Source organism: Petromyzon marinus, chromosome 74 (genome assembly GCF_048934315.1).
Source record: "Petromyzon marinus isolate PM22_M1 ecotype Great Lakes invasive population chromosome 74, UKy_Petmar_22M1.pri1.0, whole genome shotgun sequence".
Classification (NCBI taxonomy): domain Eukaryota; kingdom Metazoa; phylum Chordata; class Hyperoartia; order Petromyzontiformes; family Petromyzontidae; genus Petromyzon; species Petromyzon marinus.
In genome coordinates this window covers 4,848,560-4,868,184 of record NC_133740.1, presented here as the reverse complement: position 1 = coordinate 4,868,184, position 19,625 = coordinate 4,848,560, and the positions used below count along the sequence as shown (strand labels likewise).

At 55.1% G+C, this 19,625-nt stretch overlaps 1 protein-coding gene across 7 annotated transcripts in view; it reads right to left on the bottom strand.

Moving 5' to 3' along the window:
- Positions 1-4,687: 4,687 nt before the first annotated feature.
- Positions 4,688-19,625, bottom strand: part of LOC142905310 (uncharacterized) — a 56,411-nt gene continuing 41,473 nt past the window's right edge. For all 7 annotated transcript variants that reach the window (XM_076056230.1, XM_076056231.1, XM_076056226.1 and 4 more), the window contains 2 exons: positions 19,291-19,368; positions 4,688-17,987 (listed from right to left, as the gene is read on the bottom strand). In XM_076056230.1, coding sequence (XP_075912345.1) covers positions 16,177-17,987; positions 19,291-19,368 — 1,889 coding nt within the window. In that variant the 3' untranslated portion in view covers positions 4,688-16,176. The remainder of the gene's footprint in view (positions 17,988-19,290; positions 19,369-19,625) is intronic.

Below are 19,625 nucleotides of genomic sequence, written 5' to 3'. Positions count from 1 at the left end.
CACTAAATGAATGACAGCAGAGCCACAGCCAATCAACATCAATCAAACTCCGCCCACTTGATGACAGCAGAGCCACAGCCAATCAACATCAATCAAACTCCGCCCACTGGATGACAGCAGAGCCACAGCCAATCAACATCAATCAAATTCCGCCCCACTATTTTAAAGATATGGCAACTCCTGTACTGCAGGGGCGATCGTGTGGATTTGGGATTAGCCGGAACGTATTTGTTGAGTTTAAGCGCCGTTTGACACGTAGTAAATATTTCCAAGAATTTACAACGCACGCCCGCTTTTCAAATGATCAAACAACGGGCTTCAGGGAAAATCCACGAGTTGTTAACAATAACGTCAAATTGTGAGGTGCGCGGTGAATCCGCAAATCGGATGAACCGCACGCGGATGATCGAGAGTCCGGCGTACAGGCTAAAGGGCACGGTCCTCGGCAACACCGTGAGATGCTGAACGTTGGGCCGAACAGAGGCCGAGGTCGCTTGCTGGGCAGCAGCATCGAGAAGAATCCAGCAGCATCCACAGCGCCCCCTTGTTGCGACGACGACGACGATGGCGATGCCACGCCGGGGCAGCCGCGATGTAGTTCCGTTCAACCCGGATCGCGCGATAGATCCAATTCACGTCCGCGTTCGAAAAACGGTGCTCCCTCATCGCGTCCATCGCACCATGTCCAATTCGCGTTGTGAACACACGCGGCGTTATAGAAGAACAGGCTGCAAGCGACCCAAAAGTAGAGCATTCAAAATAAAGTGTTTTTTTTTTCTTCATTGTGTGTTTAGATGGCTTAAGTCTGTATGTCGTTTCGTTAACCCTCCATTGACAGCTGGCACAGCCAATTAGTGAGGTTGTATTCTAGATTTGAAGCTTTCGTGACTGCAAAGATCCATACTCTTTGGTTCTATTCGGTAAAGTCACGTAGGTAAAAAATAAAATAACAAAAATCACTGTCCTCTGGACAGTCCGGTCCCTTCACCTGATGAAGGCCACTTGTGTTGTGGCCGAAACGTCGTGATTTTTGTTATTTTATTTTACCTACGTGACTTTACCGAATAGAACCAAAGAGTAGTGAGGTTAAATTTCGATTTAAAGCTTTCGTGACTGCAAGGATTCATCTTCTTTGGTTCTTTCGGTAAAGTCACGTAGAATGAGAATAAAATAATAAATTGATAAAATAAAATAACAATAATATTCTCACGACGTTTCGGCCACAACACAAGCGGCCTTCATCAGATGAAGGGACGAGACTTGTCTGGTAGGACAGCGCTGGAGCGCTGATGAAGGCCGCTTGTGTTGTGGCCGAAACGTCGTGAGAATATTATTGTGTTATTTTATTTTATCAATTTATTATTTTATTCTCATTCTACGTGGTGACTTTACCGAAAGAACCAAAGAAGAGTAGTGAGGTTGTGTCACGTAAACCAGACCTGACAATCGGTGCCCTGCAACGCCACCGGTGTGTTGGAGAGTAAATCCATGGCAGCGTTTGCAATTGCCAGAGGTTGTGGGTTAACATTTACAAACAGGATACCCGAAATAGGTTTTTTGTTTTTTTTATCTGCTAACGAGTTTTTAAGGAGTAATAAAAGTTAATACAGAGCACGCGCCAGAGATGGTGGCGGAGATGGAGTTTAGAGGTCTGATTTGAGGTGCAACAGTGGCAAGATGTTAACGAGCTCGCCTGGTGTACGGGAGGTCGTGGGTTCGATCCAGACCCTGTGACGCCTGCTGCTGTAGATTTGAAGTTTGCGTGTCTCTCATCATCATCACGGTGGCTAGGAGACGTTAACTAGCTCGCCTGGTGTACGGGAGGTCGTGGGTTCGATCCAGACCCTGTGACGCCTGCTGCTGTATATTTGGAGTTTGCGTGTCTCTCATCATCATCATCACGGTGGCTAGGAGATGTTAACGAGCTCGCCTGGTGTACGGGAGGTCGTGGGTTCGATCCAGACCCTGTGACGCCTGCTGCTGTATATTTGGAGTTTGCGTGTCTATCATCATCATCACGGTGGCTAAGAGACGTTAACTAGCTCGCCTGGCGTACGGGAGGTCGCGTGTTCGACCCAACTGCTGTATGTTTGGAGTTTGTGTGTGTGTCTCTCTCTCGCCGTGGTAGTCGCATGTTTTGTCCTTCCACGTTTGGAATCAACATGGCGCATTCAGAGGATTTGACTGCCGCTATAAGTATCCACGTGACGATGATGACAATTCACTTCGTTGAGCCGTGTTCGCTTGCGATGGCCAGGTCAGGGCTTCTGAAAGTTGAGCTACACGCATCAGCTCGGTGGGGGCCTTAGCTGGTAAATGAAACAGCCATCGCAAAAGGCGAGTTTGGGGAACCCTTGCCCGGACGTCCAATTTCACCTCTCCATCGGTGATTTTCCCGGCCGCCTTCAATGGCGAGGCAGCGATGCCAACTCCCTCGCCGTCTTCCACTCCATGGCTTATAGGGCTCTGTACGTAAACTAAAGTGTATTTCTCATGATGGCACAACGAAGCGGCTTGTCATCACGCGTGGAAATCAGACGCGCGATGTTGATTCTAAACGCGGTGGGGAAAACCGGAGGGACCTGGAGAACAATCGACGCGACCCACGGGGAGAGCGAGAGAGATTTGCGCAAAATTACCGTCATTTTGCTGCGCTAGTTACACCTCATGGCGGGAGCTTGTGTTGCCTCCGAAACGTCGTGATTTGATTAACTTTTTTTTTGTTACTTTTACCCACGTGACTTTACCGAAAGAACCAAAGAGTATGGGGTCATTGCAGTCGCGAAAACTTCAAATCCAAATATACAGCAGCAGCAGCAGGCATCGTCGTCAGGGTCGGGGTCGAACCCACGACATCCCGCATACCAGCCGAGGGGAGTTAACATCTCCCAGCCACCGCGATGAGAGAAAGAGACCAAGCGGACTTCAAAATACGCCGCAGGCGTCGCAGAGTTCGGGATCGTACCCAGGGGAGGTAGTTGCCGTCTCCGCGGCATACCTACATGCGCAGGGACGTTGAACTTCTTCCCCGCCGTACGTAGCCGACCGCGCCGATCGGCGTTGTGCAGGCCGAAACCCGCGGCGGCGGGCGCGCGGCATTTTATTCCACCCGCTTTTCTCTTCCCCTAAACGTTGCGAATGACCGTGTGGTCAAATCGATTCTCGCGTCGCAACGACACGTCCGTGGGAGCGCCGGGGGAAATGAGAGGTGGGGGGGGGTGGGGGGGAGATTCGCTCAGCTGCGTTCATTTTTTTGTTGTTGCGTTCTGATCCCCCCCCCCACCCACCCACCACCCCGTGCCCGCTGCCGGACACATCTGTTATAAATATTCTGCTTACGATTCGGAGCCGGCGTCGTTGTCCCTTGGTGGCACGGCCACGGGTGTTTTTTTTATTTTTCCGCTTGGCACATCCGAGCCATGCCTGGCCCTGGCCCAGCACGGGTGGTTTTTCTACTGGCACATCCGAGCCATACCGGTGCCTAGCCCTGGGCATGATACGGGTGTTTTTATTTTGCCTCGACTTGCACAATCCGGAGCCAAGGCAGTGCCAGCGGCTAGGCACGGCACGGGTGGTTTTTCTACTGGCATATCAGAGCCGTGCCAGAGCCTGGCCCTGGCCCAGCATGGCTGGTTTTTCTACTGGCACATCAGAGCCGTGCCAGAGCCTGGCCCTGGCCCAGCACGGCTGGTTTTTCTACTGGCACATCAGAGCCGTGCCTGCGCCTGGCCCTGGCCCAGCACGGCTGGTTTTCCCCACTGGGCTATTTGCCGATCCGAGTCGGAACCAAACCTGGCTGCCACGCCACCGGCCTCGCGACACAGACGTCCGAATCTGGATCGGGGGGGGGGCCAAGCAGGGCCAGGGGGTGGTGTCGAATCGACGGAGTTCACCTGCGTATCGATTATGGTTAACCGTAGGAATGTGGAATTTCCACGACTGGCTGAGGGACGACTGAAACGGGAAAGTGAGAATCCTCTCTACCACCCCCTCCCCCACGCTCACTTGAGAGCCGCAAGTCCGCTGGCCGAACCATTCGTGACTTCCAATCCTCGTGCCTGATGAAAAGGCCGCACACTCAGAAGTCGGTGGTTCCTTAAACTTGTCTGCAGCCTTCCAGCCCCGTCGGTTCTCAATCTTTAACAATGTACGACGTTAATCAACTCGTAGGGTTTGGCGAAAACTGACTCGCTACTTAACGTGCCCCCGTGGCTTCGCGTTTTTGCGATGATCGGCGCCCCCCAGAAAGGGCATCACGCACGCCCAGGGGATGCCCGATGCACCCCCCCCCCCCCCCCCCAGGGCTCCAGGCTAAGAATCATCACCGCCGGCTTTAAGTTATCCACGAGTATTAGTCGTGGATTAGTCAGCGCTGTCCTACCAGACAGTCTCGTCCCCTTCACCTGATGAAGGCCGCTTGTGTTGTGGCCGAAACGTCGTGATTTTTTGTTATTTTATTTTCACCTACGTGGTGACTTTACCCAATAGAACCAAAGAGCATGGATCCTAGCAGTCACGAAAGCTTTAAAAATCTAGAATATTAGTCGAGCGTCACTTGTCCAAGCCTCGTGAAGCTAACGGGCATGCGGACCGGTCCCGCGAGCCGACTCTCCAAGATTAAAACCGACTCCCACCATCCGCCCTCCCCGGGTGACGCTCAAGAATCGAGTCGCGTGAAACGGTAGGATTTGATTACTTGCGGGTGTATTAAAAACAAAACAAAACCTGCGTTTACATTCGTACATCGCGTTACATCGAGAGGGCTACGGTCGGCAGAAGCCGACGGGCGTGTTGGAGGGAACGCCACGGAGACCTCGTCCACGCGAGGAGACCAACGACGGAACGAGAACGCTCCGTTACGGCACATCGGTGCGTTTCGACTTCTCGTCCGCGCCGTGCGTTTGCCGACCTCGTGTCGCCGGAGGTTGTGGCGGAGGGGGGGGGGGATAGGACGACAAACTAAACGCGACAAAAAAAAAAGGAGTTTTCTTTTCGTATGGCAAAAGCAACAGTTTTTTTTGTTGCCTTAACGATGATGATCAAATGAATGCAAAGGTTCCTCATTCGGTCCAATGGGGCGGTTGACGCAGCGTGGATTTCAGCATTGCCGCCACGATGTGCGCGGACGGAGCGTTCACCGGTGATGTGCTCGATGGTTTAGACTTCTCCACAGTCGCAGTGGGGGGTGGGGGGGGTGGGGGGCGATTCTTTGATCTCCCTTTTTACGAAACGTGTACGCGCATCTGCCGCGTTGCGTCCCTAGCGCGCGGTTCGGCGTGGTCCGTAGTCGTCGTGGAAGAGAAAATCCCGGTTCCTCCACCGTCGATTTAGACCCAGTGGCGGCGTGTTTATTTTTGGCTGCGAGAGGAGAGGCGAGGCGGTTTCCTGGATTTTAGACTTGGACGGGTTCCTTTAGATCAGGGGTGGGAAACGTCTGGCCCCTGGGCCGTACAGGGCCCCGCGAAATCATTCGGGTCTGTGGCCCTGCCAAGGCAACCGCAGGCGGGACTCGAAATTCAAGAGATCTCGGAGGGCAAACCTGGAAAAGCAGTTGCGAGTAGCAGCAACATCGTCAATAGCGGCTAACATCACCACCACCACCACCACGCCTCGCCAAAAGAGAAGCAATTCCAGCCCGTCGCATTAGGGGCGAGTTAATTCAACGTTTGACCAAATATAAACGGGCTCATTTTTAAGTGGATAATTCGGCATGGCCCGCGAATGATTTTTCTGAATATCCAAATGGCCCTTGGCAGAAAAAAAAAGGTTCCCCGCCCCCCCGCTTTAGATCTTGACGGAGCGGCACGGTCGCGCTCTTCATCGTCTTCTTTTTCTCCCGTGTCGTCGCATCATGGTGTCGGATGTTGGCCGGCGCAATATTCGCCGGCACAGGAAGCCACGGGAGTGGAGCAGACTTTCGGTAACCGCTGATGATGCGGAGCGCGTTCGGCAATTTCGCCGTTCGTGTGAGGGCTTGCGCCCCACAGCGCGGCACGGCACTCCGCGGTTGGAGTCGGCAAGGGCCCGCGTCGACTGTCGTCAACGTGCTGGCAAGTTTCTGAAAACTATTCCCTCGTGCTTTCGTCGCACCTTAAGCTTGTATGAGGATGGTTTCAAATTAAGCAACCATTGGAAAGACGTTCTAAATCGAACTAAACATTAAACTAATTTCAATGGTACAGTATATTTTTTCAAGTAGTGGTACCCCAAACTTTCGCAGCTCTTAAATTCCGTTTTCACACCATCAATAGGTAAACTCCCCCCCCCGCGCCAAACGGCAAGTCCACCGGCACGTACACCACCTCTTTCCTAAAATCCGCCAATCAAATGCTAATTTTTTATGCTAATTTCTTTGTCAGAACACCTTGTTTGCTCGCACACAGGTCCGATGGCTGAGCGTGGTTGTTTCGCTAAATTCTCCTGTTTGACGAGTACTAGGTGCCTCGGTGAATGTATATGCTCTAACTTTAACATAGCTATTTCTGTGACCAGTTACAAGCTAATCACTCAGCTATTTCAATGCTAAATTCGATGCCAATTCCTTTGTCAAGGGGTACCTCTGCGGATGTGTATACTTTAACTTGGCTATTTCAATGAGCCATTTCAATGCTAAATTATATGCTAATTCCTTTGTCAAGGCGCGTGGTCTTTTTCTTCTCACACAGCTTAAAGGTCGTGATCTAAGCGTGGCTTCTTCCACTCCAGCGCTGTCCTCCAGACAGTCTCGTCCCTTCACCTGATGAAGGCCGCTTGTGTTGTGGCCGAAACGTCATGATTTTTTGTTATTTTATTTTCACCTACGTGGTGACTTTACCCAATAGAACCAAAGAGCATGGATCCTAGCAGTTACGAAAGCTTTAAAAATCTAGAATATTAGTCGAGCGTCACTTGTCCAAGCCTCGTGAAGCTAACGGGCGTGTGGACCGGTCCCACGAGCCGACTCTCCAAGATTAAAACCGACTCCCACCATCCGCCCTCCCCGGGTGACGCTCAAGAATCGAGTCACGTGAAACGGTAGGATTTGATTACTTGCGGGTGTATTAAAAACAAAACCTGCGTTTACATTCGTACATCGCGTTACATCGAGAGGGCTACGGTCGGCAGAAGCCGACGGGCGTGTTGGAGGGAACGCCACGGAGACCTCGTCCACGCGAGGAGACCAACGACGGAACGAGAACGCTCCGTTACGGCACATCGGTGCGTTTCGACTTCTCGTTCGCGCCGTGCTTTGCCGACCTCGTGTCGCCGAAGGTTGTGGCGGAGGGGGGGGGGGATAGGACGACAAACTAAACGCGACAAAAAAAAGGAGTTTTCTTTTCGTATGGCAAAAGCAACAGTTTTTTTGTTGCCTTAACGATGATGATCAAATGAATGCAAAGGTTCCTCATTCGGTCCAATGGGGCGGTTGACGCAGCGTGGATTTCAGCGTTGCCGCCACAATGTGCGCGGACGGAGCGTTCACCGGTGATGTGCTCGATGGTTTAGACTTCTCCACAGTCGCAGTGGGGGGTGGGGGGGGTGGGGGGGCGATTCTTTGATCTCCCTTTTTACGAAACGTGTACGCGCATCTGCCGCGTTGCGTCCCTAGCGCGCGGTTCGGCGTGGTCCGTAGTCGTCGTGGAAGAGAAAATCCCGGTTCCTCCACCGTCGATTTAGACCCAGTGGCGGCGTGTTTATTTTTGGCTGCGAGAGGAGAGGCGAGGCGGTTTCCTGGATTTTAGACTTGGACGGGTTCCTTTAGATCAGGGGTGGGAAACGTCTGGCCCCTGGGCCGTACAGGGCCCCGCGAAATCATTCGGGTCTCTGGCCCGGCCAAGGCATCAGCAGGCGGGACTCGAAATTCAAGAGATCTCGGAGGGCAAACCTGGAAAAGCAGTTGCGAGTAGCAGCAACATCGTCAATAGCGGCTAACATCACCACCACCACGCCTCGCCAAAAGAGAAACAATTCCAGCCCGTCGCATTAGGGGCGAGTTAATTCAACGTTTGACCGAATATAAACGGGCTCATTTTTAAGTCGATAATTCGGCATGGCCCGCGAATGATTTTTATGAATATCCAAATGGCCCTTGGCAGAAAAAAAAGGTTCCCCGCCCCCCCGCTTTAGATCTTGACGGAGCGGCACGGTCACGCTCTTCATCATCTTTTTTCTCCCGTGCCGTCGCATCATGGCGTCGGATGTTGGCCGGCGCAATATTCGCCGGCACAGGAAGCCACGGGAGTGGAGCAGACTTTCGGTAACCGCTGATGATGCGGAGCGCGTTCGGCAATTTCGCCGTTCGTGTGAGGGCTTGCGCCCCACAGCGCGGCACGGCACTCCGCGGTTGGAGTCGGCAAGGGCCCGCGTCGATTGTCGTCAACGTGCTGGCAAGTTTCTGAATGCTATTCGCTCGTGCTTTCGTCGCACCTTAAGCTTGTTTGAGGATGGTTTCAAATTAAGCAACCATTGGAAAGACGTTCTAAATCGAACTAAACATTAAACTAATTTCAATGGTACAGTATATTTTTTCAAGTAGTGGTACCCCAAACTTTCGCAGCTCTTAAATTCCCTTTTCACACCATCAATAGGGAAACTCCCCCCCCTCCCCCCGCGCCAAACTGCAAGTCCACCGGCACGTACACCACCTCTTTCCTAAAATCCGCCAATCAAATGCTATTTTTTAATGCAAATTTCTTTGTCAGAACACCTTGTTTGCTCACACACAGGTCCGATGGCTGAGCGTGGTTGTGTTTCGCTAAATTCTCCTGTTTGATGAGTACTAGGTGCCTCGGTGAATGTATATGCTCTAACTTTAACATAGCTATTTCTGTGACCAGTTACAAGCTAATCACTCAGCTATTTCAATGCTAAATTCGATGCTAATTCCTTTGTCAAGGGGTACCTCTGCGGATGTGTATACTTTAACTTAGCTATTTCAATGAGCCATTTCAATGCTAAATTATATGCTAATTCCTTTGTCAAGGCGCGTGGTCTTTTTTTACTCACACAGCTTAAAGGTCGTGATCTAAGCATGGCTTCCACTCCAGCGCTGTCCTCCAGACAGTCTCGTCCCTTCACCTGATGAAGGCCGCTTGTGTTGTGGCCGAAATGTCGTGATTTTTTTTATTTTATTTTCACCTACGTGGTGACTTTACCCAATAGAACCAAAGAGCATGGATCCTAGCAGTCACGAAAGCTTTAAAAATCTAGAATATTAGTCGAGCGTCACTTGTCCAAGCCTCCTGAAGCTAACGGGCGTGCGGACCGGTCCCGCGAGCCGACTCTCCAAGATTAAAACCGACTCCCACCATCCGCCCTCCCCGGGTGACGCCCAAGAATCGAGTCGCGTGAAACGGTAGGATTTGATTACTTGCGGGTGTATTAAAAACAAAACAAAACCTGCGTTTACATTCGTACATCGCGTTACATCGAGAGGGCTACGGTCGGCAGAAGCCGACGGGCGTGTTGGAGGGAACGCCACGGAGACCTCGTCCGCACGAGGAGACCAACGACGGAACGAGAACGCTCCGTTACGGCACATCGGTGCGTTTCGACTTCTCGTCCGCGCCGTGCGTTTGCCGACCTCGTGTCGCCGGAGGTTGTGGCGGGGGGGGGATAGGACGACAAACTAAACGCGACAAAAAAAGAGTTTTCTTTTCGTATGGCAAAAGCAACAGTTTTTTTTTGCCTTAACGATGATGATCAAATGAATGCAAAGGTTCCTCATTGGGTCCAATAGGGCGGTTGACGCAGCGTGGATTTCAGCGATGGCACCACGATGTGCGCGGACGGAGCGTTCACCGGTGATGTGCTCGATGGTTTAGACTTCTCCACAGTCGCAGTGGGGGGTGGGGGGCGATTCTTTGATCTCCCTTTTTACGAAACGTGTACGCGCATCTGCCGCGTTGCGTCCCTAGCGCGCGGTTCGGCGTGGTCCGTAGTCGTCGTGGAAGAGAAAATCCCGGTTCCTCCACCGTCGATTTAGACCCAGTGGCGGCGTGTTTATTTTTGGCTGCGAGAGGCGAGGCGGTTTCCTGGATTTTAGACTTGGACGGGTTCCTTTAGATCAGGGGTGGGAAACGTCTGGCCCCTGGGCCGTACAGGGCCCCGCGAAATCATTCGGGTCTCTGGCCCTGCCAAGGCAACCGCAGGCGGGACTCGAAATTCAAGAGATCTCGGAGGGCAAACCTGGAAAAGCAGTTGCGAGTAGCAGCAACATCGTCAATAGCGGCTAACATCACCACCACCACCACCACGCCTCGCCAAAAGAGAAGCAATTCCAGCCCGTCGCATTAGGGGCGAGTTAATTCAACGTTTGACCAAATATAAACGGGCTCATTTTTAAGTCGATAATTCGGCATGGCCCGCGAATTATTTTTATAAATATCCAAATGGCCCTTGGCAGAAAAAAAAGGTTCCCCGCCCCCCCCGCTTTAGATCTTGACGGAGCGGCACGGTCGCGCTCTTCATCATCTTCTTTTTTCTCCCGTGTCGTCGCCTCATGGCGTCGGATGTTGGCCGGCGCAATATTCGCCGGCACAGGAAGCCACGGGAGTGGAGCAGACTTTCGGTAACCGCTGACGATGCGGAGCGCGTTCGGCAATTTCGCCGTTCGTGTGAGGGCTTGCGCCCCACAGCGCGGCACGGCACTCCGCGGTTGGAGTCGGCAAGGGCCCGCGTCGATTGTCGTCAACGTGCTGGCAAGTTTCTGAAAACTATTCGCTCGTGCTTTCGTCGCACCTTAAGCTTGTTTGAGGATGGTTTCAAATTAAGCAACCATTGGAAAGACGTTCTAAATCGAACTAAACATTAAACTAATTTCAATGGTACGGTATATTTTTTCAAGTAGTGGTACCCCAAACTTTCGCAGCTCTTATAAATTCCCTTTTCACACCATCAATAGGTAAACTCCCCCCCCCTCCCCCCGCGCCAAACGGCAAGTCCACCGGCACGTACACCACCTCTTTCCTAAAATCCGCCAATCAAATGCTAATTTTTTATGCTAATTTCTTTGTCAGAACACCTTGTTTGCTCGCACACAGGTCCGATGGCTGAGCGTGGTTGTGTTTCGCTAAATTCTCCTGTTTGATGAGTACTAGGTGCCTCGGTGAATGTATATGCTGTAACTTTAACATAGCTATTTCTGTGACCAGTTACAAGCTAATCACTCAGCTATTTCAATGCTAAATTCGATGCTAATTCCTTTGTCAAGGGGTACCTCTGCGGATGTGTATACTTTAACTTAGCTATTTCAATGAGCCATTTCAATGCTAAATTATATGCTAATTCCTTTGTCAAGGTGCGTGGTCTTTTTCTTCTCACAGCTTAAAGGTCATGATCTAAGCGTGGCTTCTTCCACTCCAGCGCTGTCCTCCAGACAGTCTCGTCCCTTCACCTGATGAAGGCCGCTTGTGTTGTGGCCGAAACGTGGTGATTTTTTGTTATTTTATTTTCACCTACGTGACTTTACCCAATAGAACCAAAGAGTGTGGTGGTGGTGGTGGTTAAGCGTCCGATCCAGGGTGACTCCTAAATGCCGAGGGTGTTCGCCGTGCCTCAGCTTTGCCCCGCAGAAGTTAACGTTCAACGTTTTCGAAGGTCTTCCGTTGTTCGGGTCGAAGGCAGGGGGCGGCGCTCTTCGATGGGTTTGGCTTTCGGCGCCGATTCTCGAAGTATTCTTCCAGAGTCTTCAGATCGTTTGAGGACTGCCTCAGCGTCCTCCGTTTCCCGTGCTTGAGTTGCGAGTGCGATATCCACGCGTGTGGACACGCAGCAAAATGTCGCTCGTGTGGAGATTATACAGCGCTGGGGCCAGAACTGATCCCTGCGGGAGCCCGTTGTTCGATCTTCGTGGGCTGCTGGCAGCAAGGTGAAAGTTGAACCATCGGTTGCTCAGCATTTCGCTCATTAGTCTAATTGTCGGACGGCAAGGCACGCCTTGTAAAGAAATTCGTTTCGTCAGTCTAGATGATGATTTAAAAGTGCATCACAGCTCCCCGTGGCCTTTTCAGCAATCGGAAGAGCGTTCCAGACGGCCGCAGAGGGCGCCGAGCGATGCGGTGACCACCGTCTTTGTAACTACGGTCAGCCAATAGCCGCTGCCGCTGCCGCGAGGATGATGACCAGAGTTGGGGCGATGAGGGTTCACAGCTCCTTGACGAGGTCGGCAGCAAAGGGGGAATTCGCGGGTTCATTTTGTGGGCCAGGCCACTGCGTGTGTGTGTGCGCGTGACTGCCAAGAGAGACTTCGAGAGGAGTCCACCAGCCAAGGGAGACGGGAGCGACTACACTGTTTGCCGACGGAGAGTTGCACAACGGATCCTGTCATGGCCGCGGGGAGGGGGGTATGCGGGCGGCCGGGCAAGCAAGGGTTGGTGGATCACAGGCAGATGGGATGCGAAAGTCCCCTCCCCCTCCTCATATCCCCCCCCCCCCCCCCCCCCGGCTTTGCCGGGGAGGCGGCAGCAACGGGATACAGCGTTGCTCCTTCTCGCACCCCATGTCGCGCGCGTGGGTGTACACAGCTCCTACAGGTTTCCTTCCGCACATATAAACACTCCTCAATCGACTCGACATCTCAACATGTACAGGGACTCCTCTACTTACGAACACTCGACGTACGAACTTTGAGAGATGGGAACAAACCCGTCCCGTATTTGTCCAGTTGCCTGCTTGGACCGAGAGTCACAAGTTCAACTGCTGCGCAATAGATGGCGGTGTTGGCATCTACATCTGCAGAACGTGAAGAACCAGTGGCATCTACATCTGTAGAACGTGAAGAACCAGTGGCATCTACATCTGTAGAACGTGAAGAACCAGTGGCATCTACATCTGCAGAAGGTGAAGAACCAGTGGCATCTACATCTGCAGAAGGTGAAAAACCAGTGGCATCTACATCTGCAGAACGTGAAGAACCAGTGGCATCTACATCTGCAGAACGTGATAAACCAGTGGCATCTACATCTGAAGAACATGAAGAACCAGTGGCATCATCTGCAGAACGTGAAGAACCAGTGGCATCTACATCTGCAGAACGTGAAGAACCAGTGGCATCTACATCTGCAGAACGTGAAGAACCAGTGGCATCTACATCTGCAGAACGTGAAGAACCAGTGGCATCTACATCTACAGAACGTGAAGAACCAGTGGCATCTGCATCTACATCTACAGAACGTCAAGAACCAGTGGCATCTACATCTGCAGAACATGATAAACCAGTGGCATCTACATCTGCAGAACGTGAAGAACCAGTGGCATCTACATCTGCAGAACGTGATAAACCAGTGGCATCTACATCTGCAGAACGTGAAGAACCAGTGGCATCTACATCTGCAGAACGTGAAGAACCAGTGGCATCTACATCTACAGAACGTGAAGAACCAGTGGCATCTACATCTGCAGAACGTGAAGAACCAGTGTCATCTACATCTGCAGAACGTGAAGAACCAGTGGCATCTACATCTGAAGAACATGAAGAACCAGTGGCATCTACATCTACAGAACGTGAAGAACCAGTGGCATCTACATCTGAAGAACATGAAGAACCAGTGGCATCTACATCTGAAGAACGTGAAGAACCAGTGGCATCATCTGCAGAACGTGAAGAACCAGTGGCATCTACATCTGCAGAACGTGAAGAACCAGTGGCATCTACATCTGCAGAACGTGAAGAACCAGTGGCATCTACATCTGCAGAACGTGAAGAACCAGTGGCATCTACATCTGCAGAACGTGAAGAACCAGTGGCATCTACATCTACAGAACGTGAAGAACCAGTGGCATCTACATCTGCAGAACGTGATAAACCAGTGGCATCTACATCTGAAGAACATGAAGAACCAGTGGCATCTACATCTGTAGAACGTGAAGAACCAGTGGCTTCTACATCTGAAGAACATGAAGAACCAGTGGCATCCTCATCTGCAGAACGTGAAAAACCAGTGGCATCTACATCTGCAGAACGTGAAGAACCAGTGGCATCTACATCTGCAGAACGTGATAAACCAGTGGCATCTACATCTGAAGAACATGAAGAACCAGTGGCATCATCTGCAGAACGTGAAGAACCAGTGGCATCTACATCTGCAGAACGTGAAGAACCAGTGGCATCTACATCTGCAGAACGTGAAGAACCAGTGGCATCTACATCTGCAGAACGTGAAGAACCAGTGGCATCTACATCTGCAGAACGTGAAGAACCAGTGGCATCTACATCTGCAGAACGTGAAGAACCAGTGGCATCTACATCTGCAGAACGTGAAGAACCAGTGGCATCTACATCTACAGAACGTGAAGAACCAGTGGCATCTACATCTGCAGAACGTGAAGAACCAGTGGCATCTACATCTGCAGAACGTGAAGAACCAGTGGCATCTACATCTGCAGAACATGAACCAGTGGCATCTACATCTTCAGAATGTAAAGTACCAGTGGCATCTACAGGAGATTATACAACTTTTAAAGCCATTTCCCGTGTTTAGTGTACATGCCGTACAACACGTTTGGAATCGAAGGGAGTGAAGTTTAACACGTAGCCTGTTTAACACGTAGCCTTTTGCGACCAAGATCATCCATAAGCCAGGTTTTTTTGGGTTAGATCGCGTAAATGTGTCGTTAAACCCGCCACCACAGCCAATTAGTAAGGGTTGTCATGTAAACAGAACGTGGCCAATTAACCACACCGGTGTTCTGGAGAGCCAAACCACAACATTTACAATCTGAGTACGACGTTTCGCCAGCGATTGCAATTAGCTTCATCAGGCGACAGCCAGTCCACCTGTCTCGTTCCTTACATAGAGGCATCGATGTAATGACAACGCTTGTACGCTATTTTTGCGCAAAGTGGGGGGGAGGGATTAATGAATCGACGTGTATCATTGCATGCGCATTATGGGAGGCCCATTGTGTGGACTACAATAGCCGTCCCAAAGGTAATCCCTATTGAAGTACTGTGGCCTGTATGGGCATGCATTTAAACAAAGTATTATTTGACGATTCGTGTCCAAGCAGCACTAAGTCAGTAGCTGTCCAAACGGTTGAAATTATTTTTATTTCTTTCAATTTCGATAGATTCTCAAATTAGTCTTGCCCAGTAGAAGCTTGTTTCGCGCAGAACTTCAACATCAATTGAGTGTCCTTGTTGGCACGCGTGTTCTGCTACCGTTGACAATTTCACTTGTCAAGACTATCACTTTCTTAGGCCGACGAATGAGCATCTTGATGAGAGTGGATTTCTGCGTGGGGCGATGGGTGTGACTCCTGCATTCAGGTAGGTGTCAGCGTGCGTTTTCGTTCGGTAAACGCCGTATTTTATCTTACCATTTCGACCCCCGTTCGAGCAGATCATCCAGAAATGGTAAGAGTTCCGTCAGCTTCCACCTCCATCCAAGCAGGATGTCGTAATTACGAATAAATCGGACTTACTAACCGGACCTCGGAAACCCAACTCGTTTGTACGTAGAGGAGTCCCCCGTATATAAGACACCGCCAGAGCTTGGGCAATTGCTGTTGCTGCCTTACGGCTTCGTCTGTGGTTCCTCCACGCATTCATGGGGGGAGGGGTGAGGGAGCGGGGAAAGCCTCCATCCATTACAGCTGACAGCAGCGGGGGAATAGAATCGTAGGGCGGGGGGCGAAACCAGAAACCGTGGCAGACACAAATGAAAAACTTCTGTACAACAAAAACAACAACGGCCACACACGGAGGAGGGGGGAGGGGGGGAGTAATAAAACAAAACCGCAGAATACAACAACAACGACGAGAAAATTTGGCCGGCGGATCCTGAATGGCGGCGTCTCATTCCCTGCCGACCGCCTGGGTTGTTCTTCAACTTGACCCTGGAAAGTCTCGCTGCAGAGTCTCAGCACCTCGTCGTCAGGAGGTCCCTGCCAGGTGTTTTGGCAGTAGAGGGGGGTGGCGATGCTGCTGCTGCTGCTGCTGATGATGATGCCGAGTGGTCTACCCCGAGGGGCACCAACACCGCTTTGCAAACTCGCGGCCAAACCGATATCGGCACCGTGGCGAACCCCACCGCGCACGTCTCCACGCTCGCCCCGGGAAAAACCGCGCCGGCCGCCGGGTCCGCCGTCACCGGGGCCCGAAATCCGGCAGGGGCTCGCCGGGGCCAATCTGGCCTCGACCGGGCCGATCCGGTTCATCGTGCCGAACACCGGCTCCATCCTCCCGCCGCCCCCGCGTCAGTTGAACACGTTCACCCCAGCCGCGACCGCCGCCAGCCCCTCCTGGAAGAGGACGGCCGAGAGTTTGACGTCCATGGCGGTCGCCGGCGCCGGCGGCGCCGTGAGCACGCTGACGGCGCGGCCCGGGTACGGCTGCATGCCGGGCGCCGTCACCCACAGCGGCAGCCCCTCGCCGCTGCCGCCGCCGATGCCGCCGATGCCGCCGATGCCGTAACCGCCGACGCCGACGCCGCCGCCGCCGCCGAGACCGGCGCCGCCTCCTCCGGCCACCTTCACGCCGCCGTAGGCCAGGACTCCGCCGCCACCATCGGCGCCGCCCGGCCACAGCAGCTTCCTGCCGCCGCCGCCGACGCCGCCGACGCCGCCGCTGCTCATGCCGTGGCCGGGGCCGATGTTGCCGCCGCCGCCGCCGCCGCCGCCGCCGATGTGGCTACCGCCGATGTGGCCGATGCCGCCGCCGATGACGTTGCCGCCGCCGATGTGGCCGATGTTGCCGCCACCACTGCCGATGTGGCCGATGCTGCCGCCGCCGATGTGGCCGATGCTGCCACCGCCGATGTGGCCGATGCTGCCGCCGCCGCCGCCGCCGCCGCCGATGTGGCCGCCGCCACCGCCCATGTGGCCGCCGCCTACGTGGCCGATGCCGCCGGCGACAATGTTGCCGCCGGCGACAATGTTGCCGGCGGCGATCATGTTGCCGCCGCCAATGTGGCCGACGTGGCCGCCGCCGCCGCCGCCGCCGACGTGACCGCCGTTCCCTCCGCCGCCGACGCTCGCGACGGCGTCCTCGCCCAACAGCACCCTGCGCCCGCCGCCCCCGCCCCCGCCGCCCCCGCCCCCGCTGCCGCCCCCGGCCAGGTGCGTGTGCACGTGCTTGCGCAGGTGGTCCGAGCGTGTGAAGGCGACGCCGCACACCTCGCACGCGAACGGCCGCTCGCCCGTGTGCGTGCGCACGTGGTTGGCCAGCGTGCCCGCCTGAAAGAAGCCGGCGCCGCACGTGCCGCACACGTGCCGGCGCTCCCGCTCGGCCGCGTGCGTCTTGCGGTGGATGCTCACGGCGGCGGCCGTCGCGAACGCTTTGCCGCAGGAGCCGCAGGGGTGCGGCCGGAGCCCGCCGGCGTGCCGCCGCTGGCGGTGCTCCAGGAGGCCGTGCTTCGACTTGTACGTCTTGCCGCACTCCTCGCACTGGAAGGGCCTCAGGCCCAGGTGCACGTGGTTCACGTGGGCCCGGAGGCTCGCCATCCAGCCGAAGCTCTTGCCGCAGCCGTCGCAGCCGAAGGGCCTCTCGCCCCGGTGCACCGTCTGGTGGGTGCTCAGGTAGGCCTTGGAGCGGAAGCCCTTGCCGCACGTGCCGCAGCCGAAGGGCTCCGAGCCGCGGGCCGCGTGCGCCGTCTGCCGGTGCTTGGCGATGCCGTGGGGCCAGCGGAAGGTCTTGGGGCAGAGGTCGCAGGCGTAGCTGGGCCGCTGGGGCGCGTGCACCACGGCGTGGCGCCGCAGGTCGGCGGGCAGCGCGAAGCCCTTGCCGCACTCGCCGCAGCGCAGCGGCCGCTCGCCCGTGTGCAGCGAGCGGTGCCGCAGGAGGTGGGTGGACTGGCGGAAGGCCTTGCCGCACTGCGGGCACGCGTAGCGCTTGGCCTGCCCGCGGCGAGGCGCCGACGACGACGACGACGACGACGCGGGGGGCGGGGGGCGGGACGACGACGGCGGAGAGGAGGAGGAGGAGGAGGGGGGGGGCGACGACGGCGGCGGCGGGGGGGGGGGCGGCACGTCGCCACGCGGTCGCTCGAGGCCGAGTGTCTTCGTGGGGTCTGTTGAGGCAGAGCGGGGGAGTGGCGGGGGGGGGGGGGGGCACGGGGGGTGGGGGGGGGCCCACGGGGGGGGGGGTATTGGGTGGCGTTGGTTAGGAACATTGCGGGCCCGGAGTTCGACCGAATGTGGCGAGACCACACGGCAGCAGCAGCAACAGCAGCAGCAGCATCGCTACCCCCTACTGACAGACTGATGCACGGGGACAGCTGCCACTGGGGGTGCCCCTAGGCCAGACCCTCACAGCTGCATCGCTACCCCCTACTGACAGACTGATGCACGGGGACAGCTGCCACTGGGGGTGCCCCTAGGCCAGACCCTCACAGCTGCATCGCTACCCCCTACTGACAGACTGATGCACGGGGACAGCTGCCACTGGGGGTGCCCCTAGGCCAGACCCTCACAGCAGCAGCAGCATCGCCACCCCCTACTGACAGACTGATGCACAGGGACAGCTGCCACAATTATTTCCTTGGTAGCAGCGGTGGCGGTGGTGTCGGTGGTAGCAGCGGTAACTGTGGTAGCTGTGGTAGCGATGGTGGCTGTGGTAGCTGTGGTGGTGGTGGTAGCTGTGGTAGCTGTGGTGGCGGTGGTAGTGGTGGTAGCTGAGGTAGCGGTGGTGACTGTGGTAGCTGTGGTAGCGGCGGGGGTAGCTGTGGCTGTGGTAGCTGTGGTAGCGGTGGTAGCTGTGGTAGCTGTGGTAGCGGTGGTAGCTGTGGTAGCTGTGGTAGCGGTGGTAGCTGTGGTATCTGTGGTAGCTGTGGTAGCGGTGGTAGCGATGGTGGCGGTGGTAGCTGTGGTAGCTGTGGTAGCGGTGGTAGCTGTGGCTGTGGTAGAGGCGGGGGTAGCTGTGGCTGTGGCAGCTGTGGTAGCGGTTGTAGTGGTGGTAGCGATGGTGGCGGTGGTAGCTGTGGTAGCTGTGGCTGTGGTAGCTGCGGTACCGATGGTGACTGAGGTAGCTGCGGTGACTGAGGTAGCTGTAGTAGCGGTGGTAGCTGTGGTAGCGGTGGTGACTGAGGTAGCTGTGGTAGCGGTGGTAGCGGTGGTAGCGGTGGTAGCGGTGGTGACTGAGGTAGCGGCGGTGACTGAGGTAGCTGTGGTAGCTATGGTAGCTGCGATAGCGGTGGTAGCGGTGGTGACTTAGGTAGCGGCGGTGACTGTGGTAGCGGCGGTGGTGGAATTCCGGTGCGGTTCAACGCGCAACCTCCGCTATCAAGCGTGACCAACCCAGCGGCTGCCGCCACTCAACATCCACCACCACCGCCCACGCCCCCCACGCCCCCCACCCCCCCCACCCCAGGCTACCTTCCACCTTGACCTCGACGCCGGCCTCCCCGCCGTCGAGCCGCTCCTGCTTCACCGCCTGCGCCGCAGCGCCGTCACCTGCCAGGGGCGCGAGCGGAGGGGGCGTGGCGGTGGCTTGAGGAGTGTTGCCCAACAAAACACGTCACGTGCACGAGGCCGCGAATGTCTCCGTGGTCACGTGCACGAGGCCGCGAATGTCTCCGTGGTCACGTGCACGAGGCCGCGAATGTCTCCGTGGTCACGTGCACGAGGCCGCGAATGTCTCCGTGGTCACGTGCACGAGGCCGCGAATGTCTCCGTGGTCACGTGCACGAGGCCGCGAATGTCTCCGTGGT